This window comes from Rousettus aegyptiacus, unplaced genomic scaffold (genome assembly GCF_014176215.1).
Source record: "Rousettus aegyptiacus isolate mRouAeg1 unplaced genomic scaffold, mRouAeg1.p scaffold_m13_p_2, whole genome shotgun sequence".
Classification (NCBI taxonomy): domain Eukaryota; kingdom Metazoa; phylum Chordata; class Mammalia; order Chiroptera; family Pteropodidae; genus Rousettus; species Rousettus aegyptiacus.
In genome coordinates, this window is record NW_023416295.1 from 110,736,402 (window position 1) to 110,750,534 (window position 14,133).

General features: G+C 32.4%; 1 protein-coding gene across 7 annotated transcripts in view; it reads right to left on the reverse strand.

Moving 5' to 3' along the window:
• Positions 1-14,133, reverse strand: part of NAV3 (neuron navigator 3) — a 718,003-nt gene that overhangs the window by 43,383 nt on the left and 660,487 nt on the right. For all 7 annotated transcript variants that reach the window (XM_036236231.1, XM_036236227.1, XM_036236233.1 and 4 more), the window contains one exon: positions 6,849-6,932. In XM_036236231.1, the coding sequence (XP_036092124.1) occupies positions 6,849-6,932 (84 nt within the window). The remainder of the gene's footprint in view (positions 1-6,848; positions 6,933-14,133) is intronic.

Genomic DNA, 14,133 nt, shown 5'->3' on the forward strand with positions numbered 1-14,133 from the left:
TAATAATAATAATAATATAAAGAATGAGAGTGCTTTTCAGCATAGGCAATATTTCCATCAGAAGCTCAAAAACAAGAAGTAACCTTCTTGGTAGTGGTGGCAATCCTAAAAATTAGAATCCTTGTCAGCCTCTTAGAGGAAGAATTCCTTGGTAATGTATTTGTCATTCATGATTTTCTCTAGTATCTTTGGCAGAAAGCCAAAGAATCATGCTTGGGCTCTTCATTCTGCAGTATAGTTTATCCTTTCTCAGTATCTCCCAGAATGTACAAGAAACAGTAGGATTATGACAACTACCTTTGCAGGAAACTGTTTCATATGTGAGAATGTCCAGTGACTAACCTTATACTTTTTTTTTTTTAAAGATAGACAATGCTACCTTTGAAATGATATCCAAATTTGTAATAGATACTTGGCATATACTATAACTATTTTCATTAGATAGCTGACACATTCCTAACAGATAACTTTTTTTTTTTAATGAACTCTTTTATAGACTTATAAGTCAAAGACTCTCATAATGAAAAATCAATACAACCTCCTGGATTCATAAGGGAATCTTCGAATTCTTGACTGTTATTTCATTTGTATTTATTTATCAAAAATAAAAAGATTATGTTTGTGGAAAGTTTCAAATGTCATAACACCAAATTCAGATCCAATTCATAATTTCTCGGTCCCTCCAAGTTCTATCTATATTCTATCCTTACTAAACAGGTAATAGAAATGTTTGCCCCAATTTAATTCACTTTCCATTTAAAATAAATCCCCCAAGAGATAAAATATTTACTAAAAATTCATTCTGCTTTTACTATAAATTTATTCACAAAAGGATATCTATAGCACATTTATAAAGGATATTTATACTTAATAAATCACATAATTTAAGTACAAATTTACAACGTATAGACTAGAATGTTAAATTTTACCAAAAATTAGATTTTCATTCTTGAATTTAAAATCAATAGTGCTTGTACTATGAATTATAAATCTGTTAAAACATTGTCTTTTTGTCTAAAGAGGAAAAAGGAAAATGGGATCTCATGCATATATCTAAAAATTTCTTCTGAATTTTATGAGTTAGCTGACATTTCAGAGTCCAAATTTAAACTTGTCTAGAGAAATCTCTTCTAGAAACTTTTGAAAAAGATAAGAAGTGGAATGTTCAGGTAGTATTTCTTTTTCAGAAAATTGTGCTTAGTATGAGAGAAAAATGATCACTTTCTAATATTAAGTATCTTTAGTATTAGTAGGTCAGTTATGCAGTTTGACACAATAAGCACAAATGAAGGAAAACTAGATAAGAAATATATCATTATATAACTTGGGAAAATCATCCATGAAAATATTAGTTTAGCCAAATTCATATTAGTAGTTTTTTAGGAGAGCATTATAAGTATAAGCAAGCACCTATAAGATATTCCGTGGTCTTTAATAAAAATATAGTTAAGTTCTACATTGAAAATCTTTTCAAGTCTGAACTTGTTATCTCTCCATATATGCAAAAATTTCTTCTTTCTTATTTCAGTTGAAATCCATCTTTACCATCACTCAAATTAGAATCATCTTTTTCTCTGAGTTTTTCCATATGATTTTCCCCTTTGCTTTAAACATCTTCCTCACTCTTAAAGGCCAAGTGGTATTTTAAAACTTGGGAACCAAAAATAAAATTTCATTTACGTACAATGAACCAGTCAAGATAATTATGCCCCAAACACCTACTGACTATGTAAGATACCCATTTTCCATTAGATTTCTTATATAAAAGAAGCTAGAGTCAGTACTTCTGCTTTGTACATATCTCTGAGGCTAAACAAGTTATCAAGGCCAGACTTGAAATGCTTCGAAATAAAATTATCAAAAATTATCAAATACCAGCCTTGCTTGATGTTCTTTCCAACCTAACTTCCTAACTATATCTGACTCTTTCCAAATTTGTCCTGGACACAAAACTTGTTGAGAATCTCACAAACTTGCTAACTAATCTCATCACCAACTTGCCCTTCTAGGCTCTTAAAAATATCTGCTAAATCTGTCTTTTGCTTCCTCACAATGACACTGAGTTAATATTAACACTAACTAGTTTCTTTAATATATTTCAGCACCACCTCTTTGTACATACCTTGAAATATTATCAATTTTTCTACTAAAAAAAATCTGGCTAGCCCTGGTTCTAACTAAATAAACTAAATTCGCCAAATCCCAGTAATGTAAGTGACTGAAATCCATAAGTAACTTATGGATTCAAATTATCCCATGCCCTAAAAGGCTAATCAATATATTTTCTAACTCTACTAATAAATTTTTAAAAACACTTCTAGATAAAAAATATTTTAATTTGAACTGGGAGGAATTAACATAAAGATCTAATTCAATTACTCAAAATTTAGTTTCTATTTTTTCTACTTCCAGAGACTTGGCTTTAATTTTCTAATTTTTAAGGTTTAAGTTTCTATTTATCTAATTGACCAAAAAAAGAAAAAGTGGTTTCGCAGAGATAACAATGAGTAAATCCTAGATTTTATAGTTGGCATAAGTGTCACTCTGACCTCCAGCTCTCATTCAAAAAGATATTCCCCTAACCTGCTCTGACCTTCCAACAAGACTCACCTAGTCTACCGTAATATATGTTGCAATTATTTCTAGCACAACAGCTATAAGGAAACTGATATGAAAGTCTTCTAATTATCAGTGAATCTACAAGGAATTAGCAGTAGTTCTGTAAAAATGCAGATTTGTAAATCATAAAAATATAGATTTGAGGAATTCTCGCCATTGTGTTGACTTGTATTTCCACCTTTCTCATCCAGTATTCTATAGGAAAATAAAGGTCTAAACAATAATTGGAGTGACATGTTTTCAATTTTGACCAGGATAGTACAAATCTAGTACTCCTCTAGATACAAAAAAAAAGAAGTTATTTCATTACATATAATAGGAGCCTCAGGGCATTGGGTCTTAATTCTCTCAAAGAATCTTGGTCTAGAAGTGCTGGTAAAGGGATAAGAACATGAAACTCAGGTAAAATTCTTGATCACTCTATGTCACTATCACAATCTGTTGAGGCTTATTTTAAGTATAGGACAATTTCTAGAGGTAATTTCACCCTCTAGCTAGCATTAATGACAATTATCTTATTCACAGACTTACTAGTATATAACATGTGGACTTTTAGTGGCTATTGGGAATGCAGTTAAACGATTGGGAAATGTTGCTAGGTTAATCTTCATTAACTAACTTTTATCATGTTAGTCCAGGGTCAAAACCTTCGAATGGTTCATTGTTTTCAAGAACCAGATTCTTTAGAAATCTTTCTAGCCTTAGTTTCACATTTCCCTCCATATTCTTTTTTTTCTCTAAATGTCTCCAATAATTTCACTCCTTGCTGTTCATTGCCCATGGTGCTCCTTCTATTATGTACAATTCTCTATTCCCCCTGAACTAATTTTCCTCATCTTCCCAGAGTCTGAGTCTCCTCTGTGCCACCTCTGCTCTGAAACCAGAGTGAAAACGCAATGGTCCTCTTTGAGAATGCTCAGGACATCATGCTGTTGTATAAAATGTTCTGCTTCCTGAGTTATTCATACATGTATTTTGCTTTCTCACAAGGCTAGAAGTGTATAAAAGCAGTATTCTGGCACATAAATTTGGCAAGAAGATCAATGTGATTTGGCTTCTGGAATCAAGGAACAATTTTAGGACACTATCTCGAGGAATGATTTGGTCTATAAATGAAACCAGAGTTTTGATATAGTTTTTTAGACTATTAATGCTGTATGATTGTTGAAAATTACATGTTGAAGCCAGAACAAGCCAGAAAACTTGGACTTGAGTCCTAGTTTAGTTTTTCTATTATATATGTAACCAAGAATAGGTAACTACCTTTGCCTTTGGTTTATTATATCTTAGCATCCCACTTAGCTTTCCAATGTGCTTATTCTTATTCTCAGCTTTAAATTTTTCAGTAGTGCTTATTGTCACCTGAAATCCTATGTTTCAACTATATTTTTATCCTAATCTGTTACCTACTAGAATATAAACTCTATTTTATATCATAACCAGTTATAGACTAGGATATAAACAATGTGTGGAGATATATATATACACACACACATACACACAAACACATATATGTAATGTGTGTGTGCGTGTGTGTGTGTATATACACACACATGCATGTATCTGTGTGTGTGCATGTATATATACATATATACACACACACACATATACTGATTTCTCAGTAGCTAGCATAGTATCTCAGAGTAGAAATTCAATATAACTTTGGCGAATGACTAAATGGACAAATGAACCTTGCAACTCCAGGAACAGAGTTTCAAAACCTCTGTTCTGTAGTCTCTCTAATCTTTTCCCCAGGATTGTTGGATCACTAGAGAGCAATATATCCTTTTATCTCAGCTCTCCAAAGAAATGGCTTTACTGAAATATGATTAAATGTTATACTCTCAGCTTTTAGAGAAATATCTATTTGAACAGTGATTTTGTCTTTTGTTATTCCATGACCTCAATTTTAGAAACTTTACAATAAATTTGTTCTCAAATTCAGTGCCAAAAAGCTTGTCTCTTCAATCTAAATTATGCTCTTCTGGTCAGAAAATGAGTACTAAACATGCCAAGCAGACCTCCTTTGTGCCTCAGCGTCCTTGACATTCAACTCAGTTCAGTGCTTTGTGGTAGTAATTGCACAGGCTCAGATACATTCTTCTGAATTTCACTAGACTCTGTCATTGAATTGTGCTATAGCATATTGCAATTAATTTTATAAGAATTTCAAAACCACTTTAAAATAGGCAAGTCATGAATCTCAGATTAATTTAAAAAAACTAGTTACTAGTTTATCGTTGTGTGTATACAGCTTGCAATTAGAAGAGCAATTGGTTAAAAAACAGCAAGAGCAATTTCAGACATTACGATTTCTTCTGAGAACACTTAATAAATTCAGGAATGTTACTTTAAGGATGATGTGCACATAACTATGAAATTCCTTGTATTATGGAGATGTATTTAAAATATTCAGGATTATTCATAGGCACTATAAATTTATAAGCAAACATTTTTTTTCCAATTTCTATGAGCTTTTTACTCACAAATAAAAGAATGAAAGGAAATATGGAGAGGGGTTGCAAAAATACATTATTTTTGACTTCTTAAGAGATTGAGACTTAATCTTAACCATGATTTCTAGCAATATGCCTGGCATATGGCACAAGCCCAATGATGAATTTATTTTATATTTTTTAAGAGAAAAAAGTAGCAAAATGTAAAAGAAGGTATCCACTGCATGTGACATTATTATAGTATCTTACGTATTCCTCAAAATGATTCAACAAGGTAGTTGTTATAATCCTCACTTTTAAAATGATGATTTTGAGGGTCAGAAAAGGAAAATTCCACAGCTCTGGAAAGACTCCTCTGAGATTCACACTCAAGTCTACTAGTCTCCTGTTTATATTCTTTCTTATTTGGCTGTGCTAAAAGTCCTTGTCATTCTGTCTGCTGAGTTCTTATGTTACCTAGTAAAGTGGCAAACTGAACCCCTTCCCCCCAAAAAATTAAGATTAAATTTATGCGCTCAGAAGGAGTTGTTATCTTCCTTCCAGAAGAGGTTTGGCAGGAATGAATAGTGTTCTCTTTCATGGGCAGGAGAAATCTATGAAATAAGAGACTGGCCGATAAGGGCAAACAGAATACAGTTTGTTAAGTATACCAGGCAATTATAGGACTGTTCAATTTTCTCTTTTGGTTTAATTGAGCTGTTTATTCAGTTTTGTTTAACTTAAAAAAATGAAAAGCTGACAAAACTTGGTAATATACACTAGTTCTTTAAAGCTAATGACATACTTTACAGAAATGAAGACAAAATCAAAGCCATCTCTATAGATGGATATAGGTGGTGATTCTGAAAATATCCAAAACCCTCTAGATTATGAATCTCTGAGAATTAGATGAAAACTGTAGCCATCTGCTTATATTATGCACATATGCAGTTTTTACAAATATTTCCATATAATTTTAGACTTATCCATCTCTGACAACCATCCAAGGACTCAAGTTAGAACCACCAAACTAATGGCAGTGAGTAAGTTAGTGGTCATCATGTGGAAAGTGTCCAGATTGTTTCTAGGCAGTGTTGACCTTTTTAATTACTTCTGCTTTTGTGAACTAAATTCTGTTTCTTTCTTTTTAATATTTCTTCTTCCACTTCATAAAACACTTCACATTTACTTTAATGCTTTTGTTATAATTTAACCTTACTTCAAAGACAGCTCCTCCAGGTGTCAACTAGTCCTTTTTACTTAAAAATTACACAGGATTGTCCCTTGTCCCATAGTAGCTGTAACTTAAAGCCCTCACTTTGTAGAGTTCTAACATCTGTTCTAAGACTTCTTCATGGGTATCTTGGCCATGGGCTTTCTGCATGGCTTATAGATCATGTGTTTGTGATCACTTTTTGTCAGAGTGCAATTCTTGTTGATTGCATAACAAATTGTTCCTAGAACATTCTAATTCTTCTCCTATACAATTATTTCTTTGTTAACATCTGGTATTCTTTTAATCATTACAGTCAGAAGTAAAATAATAGATTGCCTAGAAAAACTGTAATGTGTGTGTGTATATGTGTATAGTGTGTGTGTGTGTGTGTGTGTGTTCCAATATGGATCAAAATAAGTCCTTAAATTAAAATCTGAAAAGACATTATCCTATTGTTCCAACTTAGTATAGAATGAATGCTCTGTAGCATTATTTTTAAGGAGCTGCATCTCAGGTAGTGTTTAAAACATCCTATTAGCTGTCTTATTTCAAGCCTCAGTGGCAATTCCTGAACATACCTTTTGTTCTGCTGTCATGGTTAAACTCTGCAGTCGGCCGGTCATATTCCCCAAACTCTTTTCAAAAGCTGCTACAAGGTGAGCCTGTGAACAAAATGGAAGGAACACTTTTTAAATGTTTGAACCTTATATAGAATGATGAAAATGCTTCACTTTACAAAATGTTTAATTGCAGGTGTTCTAACTCTTTAAATTAGTATGACCATCACAGTCAGCTTTAAATGGTGAGTCTCCATCAACAAGAATCTTCATTTGTCATTTCTAAACTTCAGCTTAAAATCAGTATTTCAGTCTCTTGACATTTAATGTGAATTCACTTTCTGAAAGGGGATGGTATTTTGCAAATAATAACACCTTCTAACTTGCACATCATGGAGAATTTGACACATAAAATACTGAATAAAGTTCTAAGTTGCCGAATTTTAGACTCAAAGCCCAAGCAGAGGTCACTGCAATTGTCAATGGACAAATGTTCCTCGTTTTTATACCTGCATGATGACCTTTGAAGATATTGTTAGCTCCTCTATTATAATGATACGCTCCTTCAGTGTCAGACATCTGCTGACAGTTATAACATTATCTTACCTTTTTCTACTTACAAAGAATTGAATCGAAAGACTTGTCTTCACTTTCCAAACTCTTTTCAATAAAATGGCTTTTATTTCTATTCTATTCCTTTCGACTAAGGAACTGTAGATAGGCCAGCTAGAAATAATAATCAGTCATATTTTATTTAACATTAATTTTTGTGGCTTTGCGGTTCTCTTTTAAATCTCAGAGAATTATATATATTGCAGTGCATAAGCATAAGTCTTATGATTAAGTATTTGACAATCTTATTATAGCTCTAAAATAGGCCAATTTTTATTAATATGCCATTTTGCGACAGCTTGACCCACAAAATATTAAGCATGAAGAGGTGCTGAAATCTTACTCTACAGCTTGAGGTAGAACTACAGTTATGTTATCTCAAACTGATCAATTTTATTGTACCCTTAAAAGGACATAAGGATAGAATATTAACAACCTATGTCTATAATAAACTATTTGTGGGAAAAAATTTGGCAATGCTTGGCCAAAGATTAACTTTTTGAGGGAAGGGAATGAGAAGAATCATTTAAAATACATCGCCTTATAACTTTAACAGAGTTGAAGGGCTGAGGATCATAGGTTTCCTAGAAATTAGGGCACTACAAGTTTTTTTCCAGTATTAATAACAGCTAGAAGTTTATTCCATTATTGGTAAAGGCTAGAATGTACAAGTCTTTTCTCCTTGCATCATGAAAAAAAGGCGTCTTTGTTTGTAGCTCTAAATTTGTCCTGGACTACCTTTCTTTTCCTGACACTGTAATACAGAGGAAGATAATTTGTACAGAATACATCTATTAATCTTCAGTCCATTAGTAAAATTCTTTATTCTTTTTTTGGCTCTGTCCTCCCTCTTTTCCCCTCCCCTGTGCACGAGCTCGCTCTCTCTCTCTCTCTCTCTCTCTCTCTCTCTCTCTCTCCCCCCTCTTCCCTCCCTCACATACATACACACAAAAAAACTTGAAAATTATACTCAAAGATTTGTTAGCAGATTTAATAGGATAAATGCCACCTTTAAAAAACAAGAATAGTATCTTATCGTTTAGAATATTTTTAATGACGAGGAATACCACTACATCAGACTTAGTATCCTCGAGAATTAGCATAAGGTTATGTCCACTTCCTTTTATACTTAATCTTTTTTAATTGTAAAAAATATATATACAGAATGAACAAATAAAAATGTACAACTCACTGGTTTAGCACATAGTGAATATTCATGCACTAACCAGCCAGGTCAAGAAACAGGACATCTGAAGAACCTAAATGTCCTCCCTTTCCCCTCCCACATTACTTGATTCCCCAAAGATAACCACTACTATAAAATTTTAGTAATTCTTTTTTGCTTCTCTTTATAGTTTTACCACCTGAGCTTTGCCTAGATTGAAAACTATTAGAAAGGAATCATAATGGCTTGGTTTTCCCTACTGTTTTCTTTTGCTTAACATTGTGTTTTTGAAATTCATCCAAATGGTATGTAGCATGGATTAAATTTTGCTGTAAAGCATTGCTCTATGTGATTTATAATACATTTGTCTATGATAACCATTTGTGCTGATTTCAGTTTAGATTATTAGAAATAATCCCACTATGTCCTTATAATGGGTAAATAAATCTCAAAACTAAAATTGCTTAATTTCTTTGAAAACAGTGAAAATTCTGGCTGAAAATCTTTGTTAAAATTTACTAAAGTAAATGCAAGATTCTACTGAATACTGCAAAGTTTTAATTCTCCCAAAGAAATGTAAGTTTTAATAGTTGGACTGTGAAAATTTTTTCACTTTACCTCTGTGCTCATTTTATCAATTCAATAGCAGTTAAAAATATGACCAAAAAAAAACCAAAAAAAACAAAAAACAAAAAACAAAAACCAAGACTGTGAAGAATATGCTATATAAACATATTGTTTACATTTTGAAGCTATGAGACAATATAAAATATTCATCATTAGAATGTCAGTTTTCAATCTTTGGAAAATTGGTCTTCATTAATTACTCACAAAAAACTGGTCACTAAAGAATATTTTGAATTGCACTGTTCTCAATGAAAAATATATTAAAAGTATATTAGTGATATATTGCTTTAAATTTATGTTGCCATGACTTGGTTTATTGGATTAATTTTGTTGGAAGGTAATAAAGGTTGAATTCCTTACCAATTAAATTAATAGGAAGGGAGTACAAAAAGTAAATAAGGGTAAACATTTCTACCAGGGATGATCTTTTGTCACCTTAATGGAGAGAAAACGAAAAATAAAACTGATTAAACTATAGGACAATATATCTTGTCTAAAATCTTTATAAAATGACAACTTTTTAAAAAATTGTCAATTTTCTGAAGGGCTTTTCGTCATAACTTACTTTGTTCTTGCTTTTCTTTTATCAATCGCATAATTTTCAAGCAAAAGTAAAATTTTACCAATGTGATAATGAATATTCCCTAATGGATTAGGTGAAGTCTGTCAAGATATATGACAGACAAGACCGGATATTGGTTAATAGGAAGTATTTTTAATACATGTTATCTTTAGTTTTTGAATCACATAACATAATCTGAATAGAATGTAGAGAGAATTATTGTGCTACTAAACAATGAGATGAAATATCATTATGCAAAATGCCTACATTGCATTTGTTCATTTTGAATTTGGTGAGAGCCTGTCAACCAAATAAAAAATACTCTACACATAAATATGGTGGTGAATGGTTATCCAGATAGACAATAATTTACATTTGAAAATCAATAGTTAGATGAACTGAAAATGACTCTGAAACTATCATAAATAAGGTTTCACATTTCTTTTGTTGTAAAAAATTGTCCCTTCAGTGTTTGCCATTGTTAATATGTGCAACATAGTTTTCTCTTAAAGGACATTCAGAAAAGCAAGAGTAACTGCCAGATTACATAAAAATAGTAAATAGAGCAAAGAAATAGACTACAATCCCAAACAAAATAATATTCAAGACTTTTCTGGTTAAAAAACTTACATGTTGAAAGGCAAAAAAAAAAAAAAAAAGTACCTTTTATTTTGTTATATATTCACTTAGTGGCGTTTTTGAAAAATGATTGTAATAAGTAGCCTTAATGCCCATTTCCAAATTATCTAAGGATTGAGATTTGTAAAGAAAATATATTAAAACAAACAAATGCATCCCACCGGACTTGGCTGCATAAAGGTGCAGTTGAGAGGCAAGAGGGCACTTGGCTGGCTGACTGATGTGACCATACAATTTGCAGTTGTCTTTGCTTCTGGGGCTCCTGTTTTCTTTCTGTCCCTTGATTCAGGGAAGTCCTATCTTGCCCACATACCCTCTCTGCTTTCCAAAGACATCCTAGTAGGAAAAGCATTGCAAAGGGTCTTCTCAGGGCTTTATGCAGCTCCGATCAGAGAATTCACAAAGTGGGTGGGAACACTCAGTTCACATTCTACTAAGTGCAGGTTAGACTATGCCAGTCCAATGAGAGGTGAGCTCATTGGATATCTTTCTGATTTAACACCACCCCATTAAAAAGAGGGGTTAAAAAAAAACATTTTAGCAGAGAAGCATGTAAGTTTCAAATTTAAATATTAAAACATGCATTATTGTGTGGATCCATATAAATATAATCATTCCAGGTTCAAACTCATGAAACATCAATTATAAAACATATCCCAAATTAAGGAAAATCATTTAAGTCCTGATAGAATTATTCATGTATTGAGTAAAAATGAATAGATGTATACTTAAAATTATTTCTACATTTAAAAAAGTTAATATTTTCTGCAGAAGCAAACTCATAATTCATCCTTATAAATCATGGTTATTATATTTCTATAAATAATGTGCATTATAGTGATCCCATTTAACCAAAAGGCAAAAGTTTACTTGTAGTCTGAATAAACTAATAAATAAAAGGCTTATGTCTACCTCCAAATAGGAACTGTACAAGATTAAAATTTTTTTGACTTATACTGAAGACATTCTATTTAGAAGCACTAAATGGTGAAATGAGGTTGAAATACTTAAGAAATTAAAAAGTAGACATTTCTTTCAAAAATTGTGGTAGATCTTTAGGTGTTTTCTTTTTTCTTTTTCTTTTTTTTTTTTTTTAATTTGAAATATTTGTAGATTAACAAGAAGTTGCAAAGAAAGTATAGAGAGGACTCCTGTACTCCTTCATCCAGCTTCCCACAATGGTTACATCTTACACAATTATTGTAGAATATCAAAACCAGGAATTCAGTATTGATAAAATATGTAAATTCACATATGAAATGACCACCTCAGTCAAGATACAAAACTATTTCTTCTCCATAAAGCTCTCTCTATTAACACCATTTTACACTAACCTCGCAGGAAGAAAGGTGACCGACATCCCTAACCCCTGTCAACCACTAAACTGTTCTTCATTTTTATAATTTTGTCATTCTAGAATGTTACACAAATGAAATTACATAGTATGTGACCTTTTGAAATTGGCCTTTTTCACTCAGCTTAGAGTGAACTTGGAGATCCATCTACATTGCTGTATGTACAAATAGTTCACATCCTTTCGCTGCTGAGTAGTAGTCTATAATATTGAGGATCATTTCCAATGTTTTTCATTAATAAAAAATAAAGCTTCTAACTAAAAGGTTTGGTGTGGATTTCAGAAATTTGAGAAAATTTCTAAAATGCATTATCAAGTAAAAAAAAATCATGCAAAATAGGATAAAGATTAAGCTCTCATCCATACATAGAGCGTACTATTAATGATAACACAGATATACATTAGGGAAGCTGGAGATATTTGGACTTTTTCATCCAGACTAGCACTTTTTAAACAATATCATTTATTTGGCACCATTTGCTTTAATTCTGTTTCTTACTTTTTTTTTTTTTTTTTTCATTATTGCCCCCTAGGGAGAGATTATAGATATTTTTTTCCTAATTGTCCCCTTCCTCCATGTCATTTTAATACCACGGGTATACTGGATACCTGTTTTTACACTCTCTGTATATCTGTGCTTTATACATAAAAAGAGTAAGTATGTTTTCACAAGAACAAATGTTCACCTTTTGATGGTCATATCAATTCTCTGCTGAGAATATCTACTTCAGAGTCATGGAAACCCTGTGAAAATAGTGTGGCATGGATAGCTGGAGAGAAGTGCTAGGTAGCCAATGGCTGACATCTTTTTAAAATGTTTGCCCTTTTCAAACAACGGCACAAAGTAGACCCTAAGACAGCTCCCCTATGTTAGAATTAGGTTTCTTGTGAGTATATGTGCGTATGTGTATAGCCTTCCAAATGGATATTGCATATATGTATTTATGGGTACATAAAAGAACAATGTTGAAAGGAGACACACGAAGTCAGTATCCATGAATGGAAATGGGAGTCTCAGACAGAAAAAAGCAAATAATAGTTTTTATTATATACTTTTTTAGTTTCAATTTTTCTTTTTAATACGATGTGCATGCATTACTTTTTAAATGGACATAGTTTAAAAATTACCTTGTAAAGGCCCAAATTCCATTATGGATAGCAGGCACTTACTATTCCAATATCTGAATATATAAATCCACATGACAGACATTTACAAAATAAAATAAAACCATAAGTAATTGCTCAAGACATCTATAAGTATCTTGACTATCCAATGCATAAGGTCTGTCATTAAGCCTTCTTTACTGCAGATAAATGCAATCTCACGTGTTTCAGCATTTACTTTGTAATGTGTTCTCTGAGTACAAATTCAGGAACCTAGACATGAGTATTTTATACTCCTATACATCTAACCTATTTATACAATTTACACTTGATTTTCAACTATTTCTTTAAGAGTTATTCTTACACACAAACTATATGTTATAAAATACTGTTCTCTTCCAGGGTTGCCTAACTAATTCTCTAAAACCTACTATTGTTTTTAAGAATACCCTAACAACATCTATAAAACATAGACAGTCAATCCAAAATTATGTGATTCTTCCAAGTTGAAAAGATAAAATCAATACATATATAGCGCTAAAATGAATACATTGTGAGTGGCATGATGTACTTATATACTGTGAAAGTTATATTACACCATAATTTTTCATCTTAATTTTTTTCTTATTCAGTGCATCCCCAGCAGGCCTATACCTGCTCAGTTTTGCTCTGTCAGACTTTGTCTAGGAGATGGAAAAACTCAATGGAGAGTAGAGAGTGGTGAGGCAGGCAACAGGCCCAAAGCTGCGCAGTGGAGCTGAGCAGATGAGTTTTGAGTGAAGGTGGCAGGACATATGGTAAAACAGCAGGAGCTTCCTCACTCCCCGCTGTTGCTTCTAACACTACCGCTCCTCAGGACGAGGCACAATGCCGCATGTTCTCCTTCATTATGCTACATCTACTCTGAGAACTCCTTGGCACGCTGAAAGATTTTTGATGAATGCTAATGTAATTGATGGTCTTCACCTTCATCATTTTTGCTGTTCTCAGCTGCTTAAACCGCTACGAGAAGGCTGCCAAGGTTGCTGAGAACTATATCTCATTTACAATATAGCCAAGTCTAGACCCAAATTTAGGCCTAAGTTAATCGTTTAGAATTAATTGGATACTTAACTAATTGCCTAATAAAATTATACTGAAGGAAGTGAGGCATATGAATTTTTTGATCTTCCAAAGTTCATCACTATCAGTCCTCATAGTAAAGTATTGTGGCTTGAGAAAGTCTAAATATATGGGGAGTGAT